Raw genomic sequence first — 15,154 nt, 5'->3', positions numbered from 1 at the left:
CGGTCGGAGCTGCTAATTAGAAAGACAGGGGTCTAACCAGGACAAGAGCTGGCCTTTCCCGCCCTCCGATCGCCATTAAAATGTTTATCGTTATGCCATTTGTTGTTATGTTTAATGTGTATTCAAATGAGCCTGTTTGGGATGGCACCCTGGACGAGAGTGCCTGCGTTACTCCGCCTCAGGCAGGAGCAACGCAGTCGGCAAAAGGAGAAAAAAGAAAAAAAAAAAAGCTCAGAATTGGATTCCGGAACCATCCAGAACATGAGGTGCAGGGGGTCCCTGAGGACACCAGGGTTTAGAACCACTGGTCTACTACAAGAGATTGTGGGGTCTTTGTGCCTTGTCCTTGGGCCTGGGGAACACGCGTCTGGGCAGGACTGCTAGCTCTGGGGGAGGTTATGGCCCAGTAGGAGCAGACACTACAGAATACATCCTCTTCCTGCTGCCTTGCGATGGCTGACATCCTAAACACAGAGGACCTTGGGAGGAGAGCAAGACAGCATGGGGCGAGAGAGGCCCGGCAGCAGCAGGAGAGCTCCCTCTCTCCTCTGATTTCTGAAAACTTTCTTCACATTCAGATTATCCAAAGCCTTTACAGAGCAGTCAGTGTGTAGTGATTAAGCCTGTTGCCAGGATTTTAAACCTCCTCTCTGAAGTCTCAAAGTCTCGAGCCTGTGAGCTTCTGCTGCCTCGCTTTCTGCCTCCATGGGGGGGTTGAGATTGGCCTGTCTGCCTCAGCTACCTCTGACTGCCACTTGTCAGGAGCAGCTGATGTGGATCCACCTCACAAAAGCACTCGCACTCCCTCACTCTGCCCTGCCCTGCCTCACTCCACCAGGCTGCCCTGCCTCACACTCAATCGGGGGCTGGCTGCTCAGTCACCCTTACGCTCCATCTGGAAGAACTCTGACAGAAAGCGCTGGACCATCAGTCCCGTTTACAGATTCCTACACATGTACAACAGAGCCTACTGCATTACCCAGACACCCCGGCTCATGCTTTTAGCTCGCATTAGTGACCTCACATCTGTGGGAGAAAGAAGAGTCTGGGGAGAACGACACCGGATGTAGGCATGGCATCTACACAATCAGTACAGCAGGCGTTCAGTTGAGTTTCAACCCACTCCTACCCCTCCCCCTCTCTTGCACGCACACACACACCCGCACGCGCGCACACACACACAGTGCTTTTTCAGCCTGTACTTTCCCAGTGGCATGGTGCTAAACATTATCTTGATACAATAAACATCAAATTGCCCTAGATAACAGCATTACACGAAAGACGGAGGACAGACAGTTTTATGGAGCAGTGCTCTAATGTCACTTTCAGTTCCACATCCTGCTCTCGGTGTGTGACAGGGCAGGTGTGGAGCTTGATGCTGTCACCACTGTGCCTAGCAGAGACCTGTTACGTTCTCGTATAGGCACACTGAAAATGTGGACTGCACACATTCTACAGCACCTGATCGTTAACAACACGTTCACACTGGTACAACGGCTGGATAAAACGGTAACGGTGACAAAGAAGGAAAATGGATCAAAAGCCAGCTCTTTCGCATCTCTCACTCATGCGCTTTACACACGGGGATGACATCATGTTGGGTCAATTTAGGTTTTGGTGCCGTTCAGCTGGCTATCTCCATCTGCACGCCGCCTCGCTCAGACGTTACAAGCGGACACGGCTTGTAAAACGAAACAAAGCACAGCCTTTGCCAGAAATCGCTGTGAACATGTAATGGAAAATCGAATATAATGTATTATTATTTCACTGTGAGATAGATGCGAAGCTCCGAGCTCAACAAACGCAGAGACAATAAGGATTATTCCTATGGTTGTCAGTAGCTACAACAATTGCATTTAACTAAGCTGGGGAAAATTCCCATTTGCAATCTAACAGTGTCTTTGCGAAAAAAACGTTCCTTACTGATGTGACCCACATTAAAAAGACAGTTGGTCGAAGCGTCTCACCCGCAACAATGTATCATCCACTAATGAAAGCAGCAAGACTACAAGCACCCACAAACTAGACATCCTGTTACGTTGACGCTCCAGATGGACTCTACCGAGTTATCTCTCGGAGCAAAATTAAAACAGTCAGCAACTGAATCGGGATTTAGTATTCGGAGCCACTGTAGCTGTCCAACAAACATTTATTAGCCTTCCGTTCACCAAGCAAGTATTTTTTTCGCAACATTAGAAAGTGACGTTTGTTCAAAATCCACTCACCCACAAGATCAGTCCCTTTGAAACACGTCCTTATGGTTTGCAATGGTCGCATCGATACAAATACTTAAAGCAAGTGTGAACGATGTCAGTCCAGTCCATATAAAACAATGGAAGGAATTAATGCGAGCAGGTGTAGCCAACGGGACAATTATTTAGCTTCAGTTCTACTACGCACTTAATTATCTTTTCGCCGCGTCTGAGTGACGTTGAGACAACAAGCGTTCAAGTCAACTTAACCGACCCCATGTCTAAAATGAAAAATGAATTAGTGGCAACTCGATAATTAACGCTAAATGGTTACACATGGTGCAGTCGACACCGCTTGCTAGCTTTGGACTAAAGTGAGACGATGGCTGGACGACAGCCGGCTTCTATAAGGAAGTCACTATCACGAAGCAAGCATTTCACAACTAACCCAAAAGAAATACATATTGTAGTAGTATCTTAACGAAACACTGACCACTGAACGTATTGCTGGAGAAATCCACGCTTCCGTGGACATTAAGTCCAACTCCGGAGATGTCGGTGTGACTTTCAGAAGTGTTGTCAGTCAGGACTTCCTGGATGAGGGTTCGCTCCTCACCCCAGCACCAGCACAGCGCCTTGCCGCTGACAGCTCCTTCGGCAGGCGGAAACCAATTCAGATAATCTACAGTTGCAGGATGGCAAAGGACAGAAGTGACAGTGTCTGTGCTTCACCGCAAATGTTTAAAAATGCCATAATAATATGTTTTAACATCTGTGGATATATCGGCTATCGTTAACGAGTTTTATATGTAGCCTAATTGTCTACTCTTTATTTTAAGGCTCTTACATAAACATAGCCTATTTTTTTCTCTCGCGCGAATACGTTATTTTAAAAATGCATGTAGACTACTCTTGATATTCCTTTAGCCGTTTTGCTCATTAAGCAGGCAGTCTATTTTGTAGTAAATGTAGCCTACGTGTTTGTGGACTAGAAGAATAGCCTACTCCCAATCGCGATGACAATATGAATGGCAGCCTACTCTTACCACAGCGCACGCAAACTCATGACAAAAACTACTTTCTGATTTAAACTAAAACACTCCTGTCCTCTGGTGTTTTATCTGGGTATTACAACACCAATAACCAATGCAAGGCACCTGTGGCTATTGTGAAAGGGCCCTAATCTTTTACTGGGAAATGACAGGACTGCGCAATATTATTGTCTTGGTGTGACACACGGGTGAGTGGCAGGCAGACCGTATCGTATACGCAGGTCTGCCCACTTTATTGTTAATATGGACCAGGTGGACAGAACCATAGATATATATATATATGGACAGAACGACAGTTGGCAGACGGGGAATGCGTAATACTGTCAGGATACGTATGGTTATAGACTCACAGAAACCAACTGTATGAAACTACATAGCGTGCTTGGCTTTCCAAACATTTACCTTTTCAAACTTTAAAGCGATAACCCACAGTCCATTTTACGAATTTGTCTAGTCTCATTTGACATAAATAGTAAACAAGTGAGCAAAACCTCGAAATATGTCCTGCTCCCTTTAGACTTACAACGCATGCCTGTTTGGAAAAATAATCTAAAATGTGATGATCTCTGTTATTATCAGTCATTGTCTGTGAATTCGGAAACTTATCGATTCTAACCATTATACATAGTTGCGTTTTGCTCTTAAATGTTTTCCTAAAGTAGTTTAGCAAATTTATTCATTCCCTTTTTTAGTCAGGCGCATAATCTGCTTTTTCTGTAAGAGCCGTGGGTCTTTACAATTGTAGGCGCTGTTTTGTTCCGACCTGCCTATTCTATATCGATTGTTTATTTAGTGTTTGTTTACATTTTCAAGCCATATAATGGCTTCTACTTTACTATCACCAATGGTAGATTATTACAACGATGAAGAGGAGCTCGATAGTGTGGGCGACGATGATGATCGGAGCTTCAGGGGAAGAGACTCCGAAGAAGGTAGGCTAAACTAACGTTATTAGCGTTATGAGCTAGCTGCTACTGTAACGCTAATACGAATAGCAAGCTAGTTTTTTTTCAGTCTTCAGTCAAACAATTCCATGGAACAAAACATTTCATTCCGTACGCCAGTGTTCAACTAGCTCCCACTCAATACAGTATGACTAGCGCAACAAAAACGACAACACATGCTGAATGCACGGATGCTAGACGTTTAAAAAGCGTGCAGCAGTACTAGCTAAATTTCTTACTATGTTGATTCATCGAATTATTACTTTAGCTAGTCAGCTAGTCTACGTACTGTAGTGCTAACGAGTTGTTGTGGTGGTTGTGCTACTTTGATGATGCTAGCAGAGTGTATTACTTTTTACTTCGCGACCCTTTGGTTCAGTTGCAAATAAAAGCTCTACTGTACCGTTGCACACACACGGCTCGTCGTGGGAGCTCAGTGGGCTAGCTAATAGTCTACTCACTCAGTTAGTACCTGCTTGTCGATACGCAAGAGGGGAGGAGTTCACTGTTTGCATAATCGTCACTTTTTAACAACGTTAGCCAGCTTGCTTGATGTCACTGGTGGAGGGGTTAGCCATCACATCGTCCTTGCTTGGTGATCCTGTACAAATATATACTAGTATTACTAGCCTACCGTGTTGAGTCTTAAGTTTTATCTATAACTAGCTAGGTTTAGTAATCGTTAGGTCATGTATACATAGAAGTTACGTTTGCCAGGGCAGTGTCGGTAAGAACAGTCAAATGCCATTGAAAGTTCACATTAGCCGAAGTCTTAGTTGCTGTCCTACACTACAGCTGTTAATTCCAAATGACATCTGATTTATACTAGTCTAGATCACATTAGGAAAGTTGGCTAGCCTAGTTTCTTACAAACTGCATAAATGCCGAGGTCACTAGCTAGGGCTAGCAGCTAGTTGACCAGCAATTTTCCACTTGGTGTTAAGGGCGGCTAGATAGCTTAGTCTTCAAATGTGTATTACAAGTTTTACATAGGTATAAGACTTCTGATCTCAGCTGACATGTTGGTTAAGGCCGGGGCATTTCGCATACTTTGCTAGCTAGCTACTGACAGGTCACCGGCGACGGAACATTGCATTTTTTTTGGTTTAATCCACGAGACGAGTGTCTATCTAAGATAATTTTACTGACGTTGATACGGTAGCAAAGGTTTAGGGTTAGATCCATTTTGACATTAGGTTGCCAAGTCTCTTCTGCGTTGTATTCGTGGATCTTTATTTTTGCAAGCTAAGTCGCTAGCTGCTAACGTTGGTTAAACTGCTCGACAGCTGGCTACTAGCTAGCTAGCTTGTACAGTAGTGTGACTGGTCACCATGCGGCAAATGCACGGCACTCAAGGTAATGACCGCATCATTAAATTGTTAATAGGTTGTCAAGAACAAGCTAGAGCTGTTACGAACTAAAGACAGCAATATATTGGCTTGCTTAGTGTCTTATGGTATCTATTTGCTCGCCAGGCTTGTGTAATTATTATTGGTAATGGTATCAAGGCAAACTTTTCTATCATGATTTAGGTGTGACTTGCTAGCTGGTCACCTTGCTTAAATCAGAGCTGTGTCGGTGCTTAAGTCACGGGATCTTACGTGCCCCCCCCCAGTCACATAATTACTTCTAGCCAGTAGTATAAACTATTTTGTTGGTTGATTTAAAAATGTAATTGTTGACGTCTACTATTTCCAACTGCTTGGAAACCAAAGTATGGTTACTCACATTGAATGAGGTGGTCTTTACGTGCCCTTTTCTGAAACTTTCTTTTCTGCCTTTTCCAGACACGGAGGATGCCAGTGAAACAGACCTTGCAAAGCATGACGAGGATGACTATGTAGAAATCAAAGAACAGTGAGTGTTCACCGTCAAGGCCAGTCACGGTTATCACAAATAATGTGAACATCACATAGACACAATTCTTAGTTTGTCTCAGAATTTGAAGAAATATTGTTCAAAATATTAGTCTACTGATTAAACCATTATCTGTATACTCCCCCCCCCCCCCCCCACCCCAGAATGTACCAAGACAAATTGGCCTCCCTGAAAAGGCAATTACAACAACTCCAAGAAGGTAGAAAAAGTAATTTCATTAATTGTTGTGTTGCTAAAAACTTCCAAGGTATTGGTTTTGGTACAAGTTGCAGAGTTATAGTCCTAAAATGTATTCCCTCAGGCACACTACAGGAGTACCAGAAGAGAATGAAAAAGCTGGACCAACAGTACAAAGAGAGACTCCGCAACGCAGGTAAGAATGCTGTGTCATGTTTTCAAAACTAATGTTTTGTCATAGTCTCTTAATCAATGGAAGTTTTCCGTGCTAGCTTTACGTACTATTCAGTCTAGATCAAGGTCACATTCTGTATCATAGCAGTGGGTGTTTTTATGATATTTAATCAAAGGTGATTTGATGTTGTTTTGTTAAACCAGTGATATCATTAATGAATAATACTTTGTTTTTGTTGCTACAGATCTCTTCCTACAACTCGAGGTAAGTGTTATAAGGTAGTGTACCCTGGAAGTCCTAAAAGGGCACTTCCACCTTTTGTAGTTCTTCTCAAATATTGCTCTCTCTCTCTCTCTCTCTCTCTCTCTCTCTCTCTCTCTCTCTCTCTCTCTCTCTCTCTCTCTCTCTCTCTCTCTCTCTCTCTCGGCCCCTCTGTCACAGACAGACCAGGTAGAGAGGAACTACGTCAAAGAGAAGCAGGCAGCTGTAAAAGAGTTTGACGATAAGAAGGTAGAGCTGAAGGAAAACCTAATTGCGGAGCTGGAGGAGAAGAAGAAGATGATCGAGAATGAGAAGTTAACCATGGAGCTGACAGGAGGTATGAGACCAACGGCAAGATCACAGGGCAAATCTCTAGAGCAGGAATGAAAAGAAAGGAAAAGAAGTTGAGATTGGAAGAAGGACTTCATCTAAGCTCCCCTGTGTATCTTAGTATAAACCAACGATCCAATTAAAATGGCTGGTTCTAAGATGCATCCGAATCTTTAAATCCGACTGCCTCTCTGAGGTGTTAGACGTTTATGCTAATAGCTCTGTTCGCAAAGCTCATCTGGGCGCAGTCAACGGCATTAGGAATGTGAACCAAGATAGCGTCATGCTAGTGGTTGCAACTCCCTTGTTTCCATCCATACACCCAAATGGGGACGTAGCGACGCAGTTGCAGCCCTCCATGACGGTTGGCTGCGACCCAGGGGGCCGTCAGCTACCTGTCCGACAGCTCATCTCTCCCGTCCTCTCCTAGACTCCATGGAGGTGAAGCCCATCATGACCAGGAAGCTGAGGAGGCGACCCAACGACCCCCTCCCCATTCCTGACAAACGGAGAAAGCCGGCGCCCGATATCCTTTGTGCGCCATTACGACCATGCGTTATCCAGATGTTGTTATCAGACATGAATTGTAGGGTGAATCCATATCAAGCGGGGGGAAAAATGTCACGAACAAGCCTCGTCGTGTTGATGCGTACGGATGGTTTTGTTGTGCGTATGATGGTCTGCAGAACAGCGCTGTCCTTAACTCCCCTCACCTCAGTTAAACTACCTGCTGACAGACGAACAGATCATGGAGGACCTGCGAACGCTCAACAAGGTGAACCCTCCTTGGCCAGCGTTCTCAGAACGCTCTAGAACGCTCTTAGAACGCTCTTAAGAAGCTCTTAACACGAGCTTCTTAGGAGCGTTCTAAGAGCGTTCTCTTCTCTGTTTAAAAAAAAAAATAATAAATGTAATTTCACCCGCACGTATTTTAACCGTCCTATATTTGTTCGCTTACAGCTGAAGTCGCCTAAACGTCCAGGTATGTCAGTTCCCTCCCTTTTTTTCCCCCCGCAACCTCTATTTTTGTATGTTCTCTCGCCGTCACTCGTTCAAGTCCCAGGCTGAGGTGAGAGGTGTTTAGAAGGTTTTGCTTTCCTCCCCAGTGTCCCCCTCCACTCCAGAGCACCTGCCCACCGCACCCATGGAGACCCCCTCACAGCGCTACGAGGCCCGCATCGAGGAGGGGAAACTGTACTACGACAAAAGATGGTACACGGTTTCATCATACCAATAGCAATGGTCAAATCCACATGAGAGATCAGTATACTTTTTTAAAGGTGTTGCAGTTCATAAACTGTCCACTAGATGGCCCCAGATACATGTAAATCCTCAGCAGGAACTAACGTTATTATTTTATGTTTGTATTTATTTGTCTTTGTCTGATATGGCTCTGATATTTTTGAAAGGACTTTGTGGACTTTAACATGCTTTTGGGAGGGTTTCCAAACGAGAGAGGTACAGTAGGTTTTCTTAATCTCAGCATTGGGATTACAACATGGCCGACCAGATGACCAGTATAAACGGACATGGACGGATGTGTCATTTGTTTGAACGGTAAACACTGGACCGAGCACAGCATCTGGATGTGGAGCTGACTGGTGGCTCCACCCCTTTGCTCTGTGGGGAGAGGGTGAACCATGAATAATTCCCCTTGAAGAAGAGGGACACGGCAATAATGGGCTCCTGTGTGATATTACAAATTCCTCCGACTTTCGCGTAGGCTCCTATACGTTCCTGCTGCATGCCTTTCATGTGGGCGCTGAAGTGTGATAGGGAGGAAGGGGGAGAGAGAAAGGGAGAGAGACCTAAGCAGCCATGCTCACCTGCAGACTGTGTGTCACACGACTGAGGCCAAACAATGGAGGAAGTGATCCCCAACACAGCTGCAGAAAGCCTAGCCAGAGAGACCCTGTATTACACCCACTCCTCTGCCTGTCCTGGGTGTGACTGCTGACTCCCACCTACCCGTTTGCTGTTCCCTGGCCAGGTATCACAAGAGCCAGGCCATTTACCTGGAGTACACCAAGGAGAACACCAAGATCAGCTGTGTCATCAGCTCGGTGGGGACCAATGAGGTGAGCCGCACACTCTGATGTCATCATCACCTGATGTCCTTACTTCCTGTCTCCTGGCTTACACTCTTGCCTTTGACTGAATAAAGTCAAATGAATGATTGAAACTCAGATTGAACTGAAAACACTTCAAAAGCGATTTTACAGTAATGTACTATTAATGTATATATTTGCTGAGTCATACGTACTGGGTGTATATGAAACTTGTTGCTCCTACCTGTGGACGGACTAATGAACGCGTTGCTCCTCCGTAGATCTGGGTGAGGAAGACGAGCGACAGTACGAAGATGAGGATCTACCTGGGGCAGTTACAGAGGGGAGCCCTCGTCATTCGCAGGAGGTCGGCAGCATAGAGGTCCCCCCCCCCCCCCCCCCCCCCCAACCCCCTCTACCTGTCAAGCTACTCATCCATCCATCCCATCACAGTCTGGGTCTGACCATCCTGGCTCCTTCCATCTCCCACACCCCCTCCCCAAACATGTGCCACTCAACCACTTCCTGTTTTCTCAACCCGTGCGTGCGTGTTCGTCTCGTGTCGTGTTGACCTGGTTTTGTCCAGGGTTCTTCCGTGACCTACGCCAAATAACACCTCAGTCCCTACCTGCCAAACCATGTGTATCTATCTGCTATGAAGCAACCACAGGTGTGGTAGATCTTCAACACGCGTACAGCCATGTTGCTGACAATTTGACATCTAGTAGTGGCTGGGAGGCAGAGGCTGGGACTGGGTTTGGCTGAAGTCTTATGTACACTTATCCTGGATCTGTAGTTTCTTAAACTCTGCTCACGAGCACGTTGCTGAGTTTCATCCGTCAGCCAGCGTGTCCTGTCATTCAGCGTGTCTGTCATCCAGTGTGTCTGTCATCCAGTGTGTCTGTCATCCAGCGTGTCTGTCATCCAGTATTTCAAACTGTCATATGTTGGTCTGGTAATTTTGTTTTTTTTAGTACTTGTGTGTGTTGAACTCTTGTTTCTTATGGAAAAAATATATAATGTATTGCATTGAACTTTTTTTTTTAAAGGTTTTAATTTTGTATCTGTTCTGACAGTTCATGGGTTTAGTTCACCTTTGTGGATTATCTGAACTGTGTTGCACATGGCAAACAAAAGTTAACCATTTGTTGATTTGTGCGTAATAAAAATGTTTCTGCCTTTTGTCAATGGTTTCTAATTTCTAAAGGAGATAAAACATCTTTCACCCACGAATCATCACAATTCTTCTTAAAACACAACATATTGATCACACCACAGAAGGCATGCATTTGTGGGTGGTGATGGACTCCTGTTTGCTGCTGTCCTAATGTCAAAACAAACAGACACGTTGGTGTTGCACACTTGTCTCTACTTGCCAAGAACAATATCCATCATAGTATCATGCCTTATCCTGTCTTTCGTCAGCCCTGGGCTGAGAATGCTGACAACTCATTGTGTCGCTTAACCACACGACCGTCGAATGGAGGCGATCACCGTTCGTTTGCCTCATCGCTTCAGAGTTTTGAAAGTCAAGATACGTAATTGCTTTGTGCTTCAAACAAGCCAATAAATAACAGGGGTTTGTCCGCTTGTCTTGGTTGTCACGCATTTGCTACCCAAGCGAAAGGCTGTTTATGTTGTCTATGCTAACAACAGGTTTCCGGTTATCCTTTACAAAGCTGAGCAATTCCAATTGTAATTTTCTTGCTGTTGTGATTGTGTTTGCATGCGTGAACAGATACTGGGTGACTTATATTTTTCAAATTCTACATCTGAGTCATGGAATAAATCAAGCAATTTCAAAAACATGAGGAAAATGTATGAATAATATCAAATCGGTGGAAGAGAACAATTGATTTCTGATACATACCAAGACAGTATCTCATGGCACAAACTGTCACGAATAATTGCTTTGTGCTTCAAACAAGCCAATAAATAACTGGGGTTCGTCCGCTTGTCTGTGTTGTCGCGCGTTTGCTACCCAAGCGAAAGGCTGTTTGTTGTAATAACAGGTTTTCAGGTTATCCTTCACATAGCTAACCAGCGTGAGTGACGGCTCTCCCAGGACATTAATTGATCCCAGATCAATAACTCATCTCTGGGATTTACAGATACACCGTTGGTTGTAAGAGGCCGGTTTATAAGATTAACAAGATTCACATTTACAGTTAAATGCTGCGTGGAGGTGTGAATGTCGATGTTGTCAGGATCAGGGTGGTCCTGGGGTCATGCAGAGGTCATCAGATGTTTTCAACCATCTGAAGCTGCATGGGACCAACTTGTCCTCCTCATTACCCCCTTCTTCCTTCCTCATTCTCTTCCCCTCTTCTCCCCTCTCTCTCCCTCTTCTCCACCAACACATCCACACTTGTGTGTGTGTTAACATCTGTAAGTCTTGTCGCTCCTCGTGATTAGAACATCAGATCTGCAGGCCTCCTGCTGGCTGAACGACTCAACGGTTTTGATCTCACGAGAGAGAAAATGCACGACTAAGCAAGGAAAGATGTGAAGTTTTGATGTTTCCTGCTAATGAATCCATCATGAGTCGATGCCTCCTTCATGCTTCACATCAATAGAAGAGACAGTGTGTCCAAAAATATCTGCAGACACACCCTCCTTTAAATCTCAAATCCCTACCCCTGGTACGCTTTATGTACCCTAACTCAGTTGGCTAACCAGTAGACCATATTTCATGAAATAACTACTTCCTGGTGCTGTTTTGATGTGTGCTTGTTGCTTGAGCAAGTCACCCAGGGCATCAATAAAAATCCCTCACACTCTTTCAGTGTCGCAACTCTGCCTCCTGCTTTCATCCTCTGGGTAAAGCCAGCATTCGCTCCACCAACAGCGAGAGCATCAATACTCCGGGCAGCGAGCAGCTTTCTGCTCAACGCGGTATGAAGGGAGCGGAGTGGGCTAGAGACGACTCAGACTCGCCTGAGGTGGTGTTTAGATGGAGGAAGGTGAGGACGCCGTGGCCTGTTTGTGTGTTGGGTGGAGACTCGGAGAGCTCGTTTAATCGGTCTCTGGCAGGCCCACATACCTCTGTCTGGTGGGTTCAGTTTAGCGGCTAGGCTGATCGCTGCCTCTCGGATGTGAGATGCGTTAACGGACAGCGCTCAAATGCAGATAGGCCTACCATAGAAACTTTACGCAGTAATGCTTTTTATTCAAGCATTACGAGCTTGGTCATTTCCATAAGGGACAATTGGTGTGGGATCCTGTGTTTCCTTGAAAATACGGAAACACAGGAGGTTTTCCAACGTTCAATAACAGTCAACATGCTGAGCAATTCCAGTTGTAATATTTATGCTGTAGTGATTGTGTTTGCATGCCTGAACAGAGGACAAATAGCACATACTGGGTGACCTATATTTTTCAAATTCTACGTCTGAGTCATGGAATAAATCCTTATGTAAAGCAATTTCAGAAACATGAGGAAGATCTATGACTAATATCAAATCAGTGGAAGAGAACAATTGATTTCTGATACATACCAAGACAGCATTGCACAAACTGTCACGAATATATAGTACGAATAGCGAGTTTATACATTCTCTATTCTATACAGTAACCTCCCTCAGCCTAGCACAAATCCAAACATGAATACTGAAATGCAGGGGCATAGGTTTGTTTTCAAATGTGGATGGGACAACTTAAAAAAAAAGTTACATTAAATGTTCTTAGTAAAACGTGGGGGGTAGGACAATTGTTGTTGTTTTCAAAAAGTAGGTGGGACCTGTTCCATGTATAATGAAACCTACACCCCTAATGCACATCATTCAATCACATCACATAAGAATGTCTCTCGTGGCTCCAGTATAGTAAAGTGAAGACTGAGGAGTAATGGTGACAGTGATCTGCCTGCTGTGGTCTGGGCTTGGAACACCGCTGAGTGAAGAACATTGTGGCACATGGTACCCTGCACTGTCATCATCACTGCCCCAGTTGTTTTCTTCACTGGACGATTTTCTTCTCACATGACGATTCCTCTCTCTCTCTCTCTCTCTCTCTCTCTCTCTCTCTCTCTCTCTCTCTCTCTCTCTCTCTCTCTCTCTCTCTCTCTCTCTCTCTCTCTCTCTCGCTCTCTCTCTCGCTCTCTCTCTCTCTCTCTTTCTCTCTCTCTCTCCCGCTCTCTCTTTCTGTCTGCGTCACTCTCTCGCTATGTCTCTGGCTAGGTAAATGTCAAGGATACTGGATATTATGTGTGTGTGAGTGAATGGCAGGATGTGGCATAGTGTGTGTGTGTGTGTGTGTGTGTGTGCAGGACAACATTGGTGACAAGATACCAATGGTTACCTGTGAACATCTGTTCCACCCATGGATCACAGCCAGGTGTACAACAAAAATGAAAATCCTTTGAATACAAATAGCCAACCTCCTGCTGTACTGATCAGTATATTTAAATGTTTGGGTCCTCTGTTATTGATGTGTATCAGTGTTCACAAGCTTTGCTGAACTCTCAAGAAGAAAGTATGGGTCTGTGCTGTCTGCTGGAATGGATACAAATTCTGCCGCAGTTCTCGGCAAGCCTTTCTCCCAGAATCACACCTCTCCCTTCTCCTGTCACAGTCTATTCCCAGACTTAAGGTTAACACTCTCACTCGGGAGCATTTACGCAGCGAGTCGAAACTAAAATAGAGCTAATGGTTGTGATCTGGTGGAATTCAGCATTGCCGTGTAATGTGTTAGCATTTCAAATGTGTTCTCCAATGTGTTAGCATTTCAAACCGATAGCATAAGGAGTACTTCGGCCTTGTTAATACAGATGGTGTTAGCAGTGTAGTGGCATGCTGATTGGTGCAGGCAGCAGCAGAGACAGACGAATATTCTGAAGTCATCAACAAAGAATAATAAAATCCCAAAACTCACATTCCACTCAAAGGACATCTCATCCTCCACACTAGGAGTGGATTGGCACAGCTAAGTGATAGAACATTTGACTGCAGATCAAAAGGTTATGTTCAAATCCATCCTCGTACATCCAGACAAATACAAGCTCCTGTTAAATTTAAACATTATTCGTTTTATCACCATGAGTACATTCTGGAACGAGCAACCTTGACCATGCCTTTGGGGCCGAAACTGAGATCACCCTTTTGCAGATAAAGATTGGATGCGATAAGACAAGATATCTGGAGAGCTATCTTCACACCAACTCCCCAGGCTCCTCATATTACCAGCGCCTCCTCAGCTCTCTCCTCCTCCGCATGCGGCCTCTCCCCCTCACCGCATGTTTTATTCAGCAGGGCTGGGAGAGGGAGACTCTCTGTCAAGGGCCGTGAAGGACGGCCGACTGCCTCGCCGCTCTTCTCTGGGTCTGCCGAGTCATCACTGCCGACCGGCTATGCTCGTCCCACCACTGCCGGACTCGCGCCCGGTCTCCTCGGGTGTCTCCTTGGTTGTGGACCCAAACAGATTAGGGAGAGAGGGAGAGAGAGCTTCCCTGCCCCATAGCACCCTGGCTCAGGCCTGATTTCAGAGGGAAGTCAACATTTTCCCAAACTGGGCCCCCTCATCCACACACACAACAGGATGGGGGTGCGACTTAACTGAACAGAATCAACCCCCCAGGGGGACACCTGTGCCCTTTTACCCCGCCCTCATGGCAGCCCTGTCCTGGCTGCTCTCCATGGAGCGACGGAGCGGGGGGCAGTATCTATCTGTTGTCTTCCTGGAGGGGGCGCATGTGGGGGATTCTCGGGGTCACAGCAGGTACTGCCCGCTGGGACGGGTGTGGTGGAAGGAGAGGCCGATGCAGGGAGCTGGGGATGGTTGTTCAGCTCTCAAGTGGAAACCTCTGTGTAGTTTGTGGTGGTGTGTGTTTGTGCCGAACAACAGCACAGGAGAATGACATTTCCATTTGACTGCTATTCACATAACAAGCCTTTGAAATGTAGTACAGAGTAAATGCAGCAGATAATCAAGGACTGAAGTATTTCTGGATGCTCGTTTAAAGTAGTTAAAAAAAATAGTATTTTGGTAGAGTCCTTGTCAACGTCTACCATGCGACCTGGGCGCACCTCTGAGCCACTTCAACGTGTTGTTAGTGACAAATGGTTTTTGTGTTTGTGGGGTCAAGCAGAGATCTTGTTGT

The 15,154-nt window shown here is 45.3% G+C and overlaps 2 protein-coding genes across 8 annotated transcripts in view; one reads left to right on the top strand and one right to left on the bottom strand.

Moving 5' to 3' along the window:
- Window positions 1–2,835, bottom strand: part of taok3a (TAO kinase 3a) — a 39,612-nt gene extending 36,777 nt beyond the window's left edge. For all 5 annotated transcript variants that reach the window (XM_067227635.1, XM_067227634.1, XM_067227633.1 and 2 more), the window contains exon 1: window positions 2,686–2,835. The gene's annotated coding sequence lies outside the window, so the exon portion shown is untranslated. The remainder of the gene's footprint in view (window positions 1–2,685) is intronic.
- Window positions 2,836–3,996: 1,161 nt separating this feature from the next.
- On the top strand, window positions 3,997–10,240 carry suds3 (SDS3 homolog, SIN3A corepressor complex component). 3 transcript variants are annotated; one of them, XR_010874754.1, is made up of 13 exons: window positions 3,997–4,176; window positions 5,976–6,045; window positions 6,210–6,265; window positions 6,368–6,439; window positions 6,663–6,682; window positions 6,860–7,016; window positions 7,440–7,535; window positions 7,723–7,784; window positions 7,970–7,991; window positions 8,116–8,221; window positions 9,000–9,087; window positions 9,339–9,922; window positions 9,954–10,240. XR_010874754.1 is itself a non-coding variant. In XM_067227744.1 (12 exons), the coding sequence occupies exons 1-12, from the start codon at window positions 4,065–4,067 to the stop codon at window positions 9,435–9,437; spliced, it is 960 nt and encodes a 319-aa protein (XP_067083845.1). In that variant the 5' UTR covers window positions 3,997–4,064; the 3' UTR covers window positions 9,438–10,240. The 3 variants fall into 3 exon arrangements, 2 of the variants coding, with proteins under 2 accessions (XP_067083845.1, XP_067083846.1); XM_067227744.1 differs by having other exon boundaries at window positions 9,339–10,240; XM_067227745.1 differs by lacking the exon at window positions 3,997–4,176 and adding an exon at window positions 5,381–5,544 and having other exon boundaries at window positions 9,339–10,240.
- The last annotated feature ends 4,914 nt before the right edge of the window (window positions 10,241–15,154 follow it).

Source organism: Osmerus mordax, chromosome 24 (genome assembly GCF_038355195.1).
Source record: "Osmerus mordax isolate fOsmMor3 chromosome 24, fOsmMor3.pri, whole genome shotgun sequence".
Taxonomy (NCBI): Eukaryota; Metazoa; Chordata; class Actinopteri; order Osmeriformes; family Osmeridae; genus Osmerus; species Osmerus mordax.
The sequence above is the reverse complement of the archived record's forward strand: the minus strand, read 5'-3'. Positions and strand labels throughout refer to the sequence as shown.

Excerpts from the sequence above, each read along its gene's own strand:
- suds3 (XM_067227744.1), top strand. The coding sequence starts at position 4,065 with ATGGCTTCTACTTTACTATCACCAATGGTAGATTATTACAACGATGAA. Across the intron at positions 4,177-5,975 it reads GGGAAGAGACTCCGAAGAAG|ACACGGAGGATGCCAGTGAA; the intron begins GTAGGCTAAACT and ends TGCCTTTTCCAG. Across the intron at positions 6,440-6,662 it reads AGAGAGACTCCGCAACGCAG|ATCTCTTCCTACAACTCGAG; the intron begins GTAAGAATGCTG and ends TTGTTGCTACAG.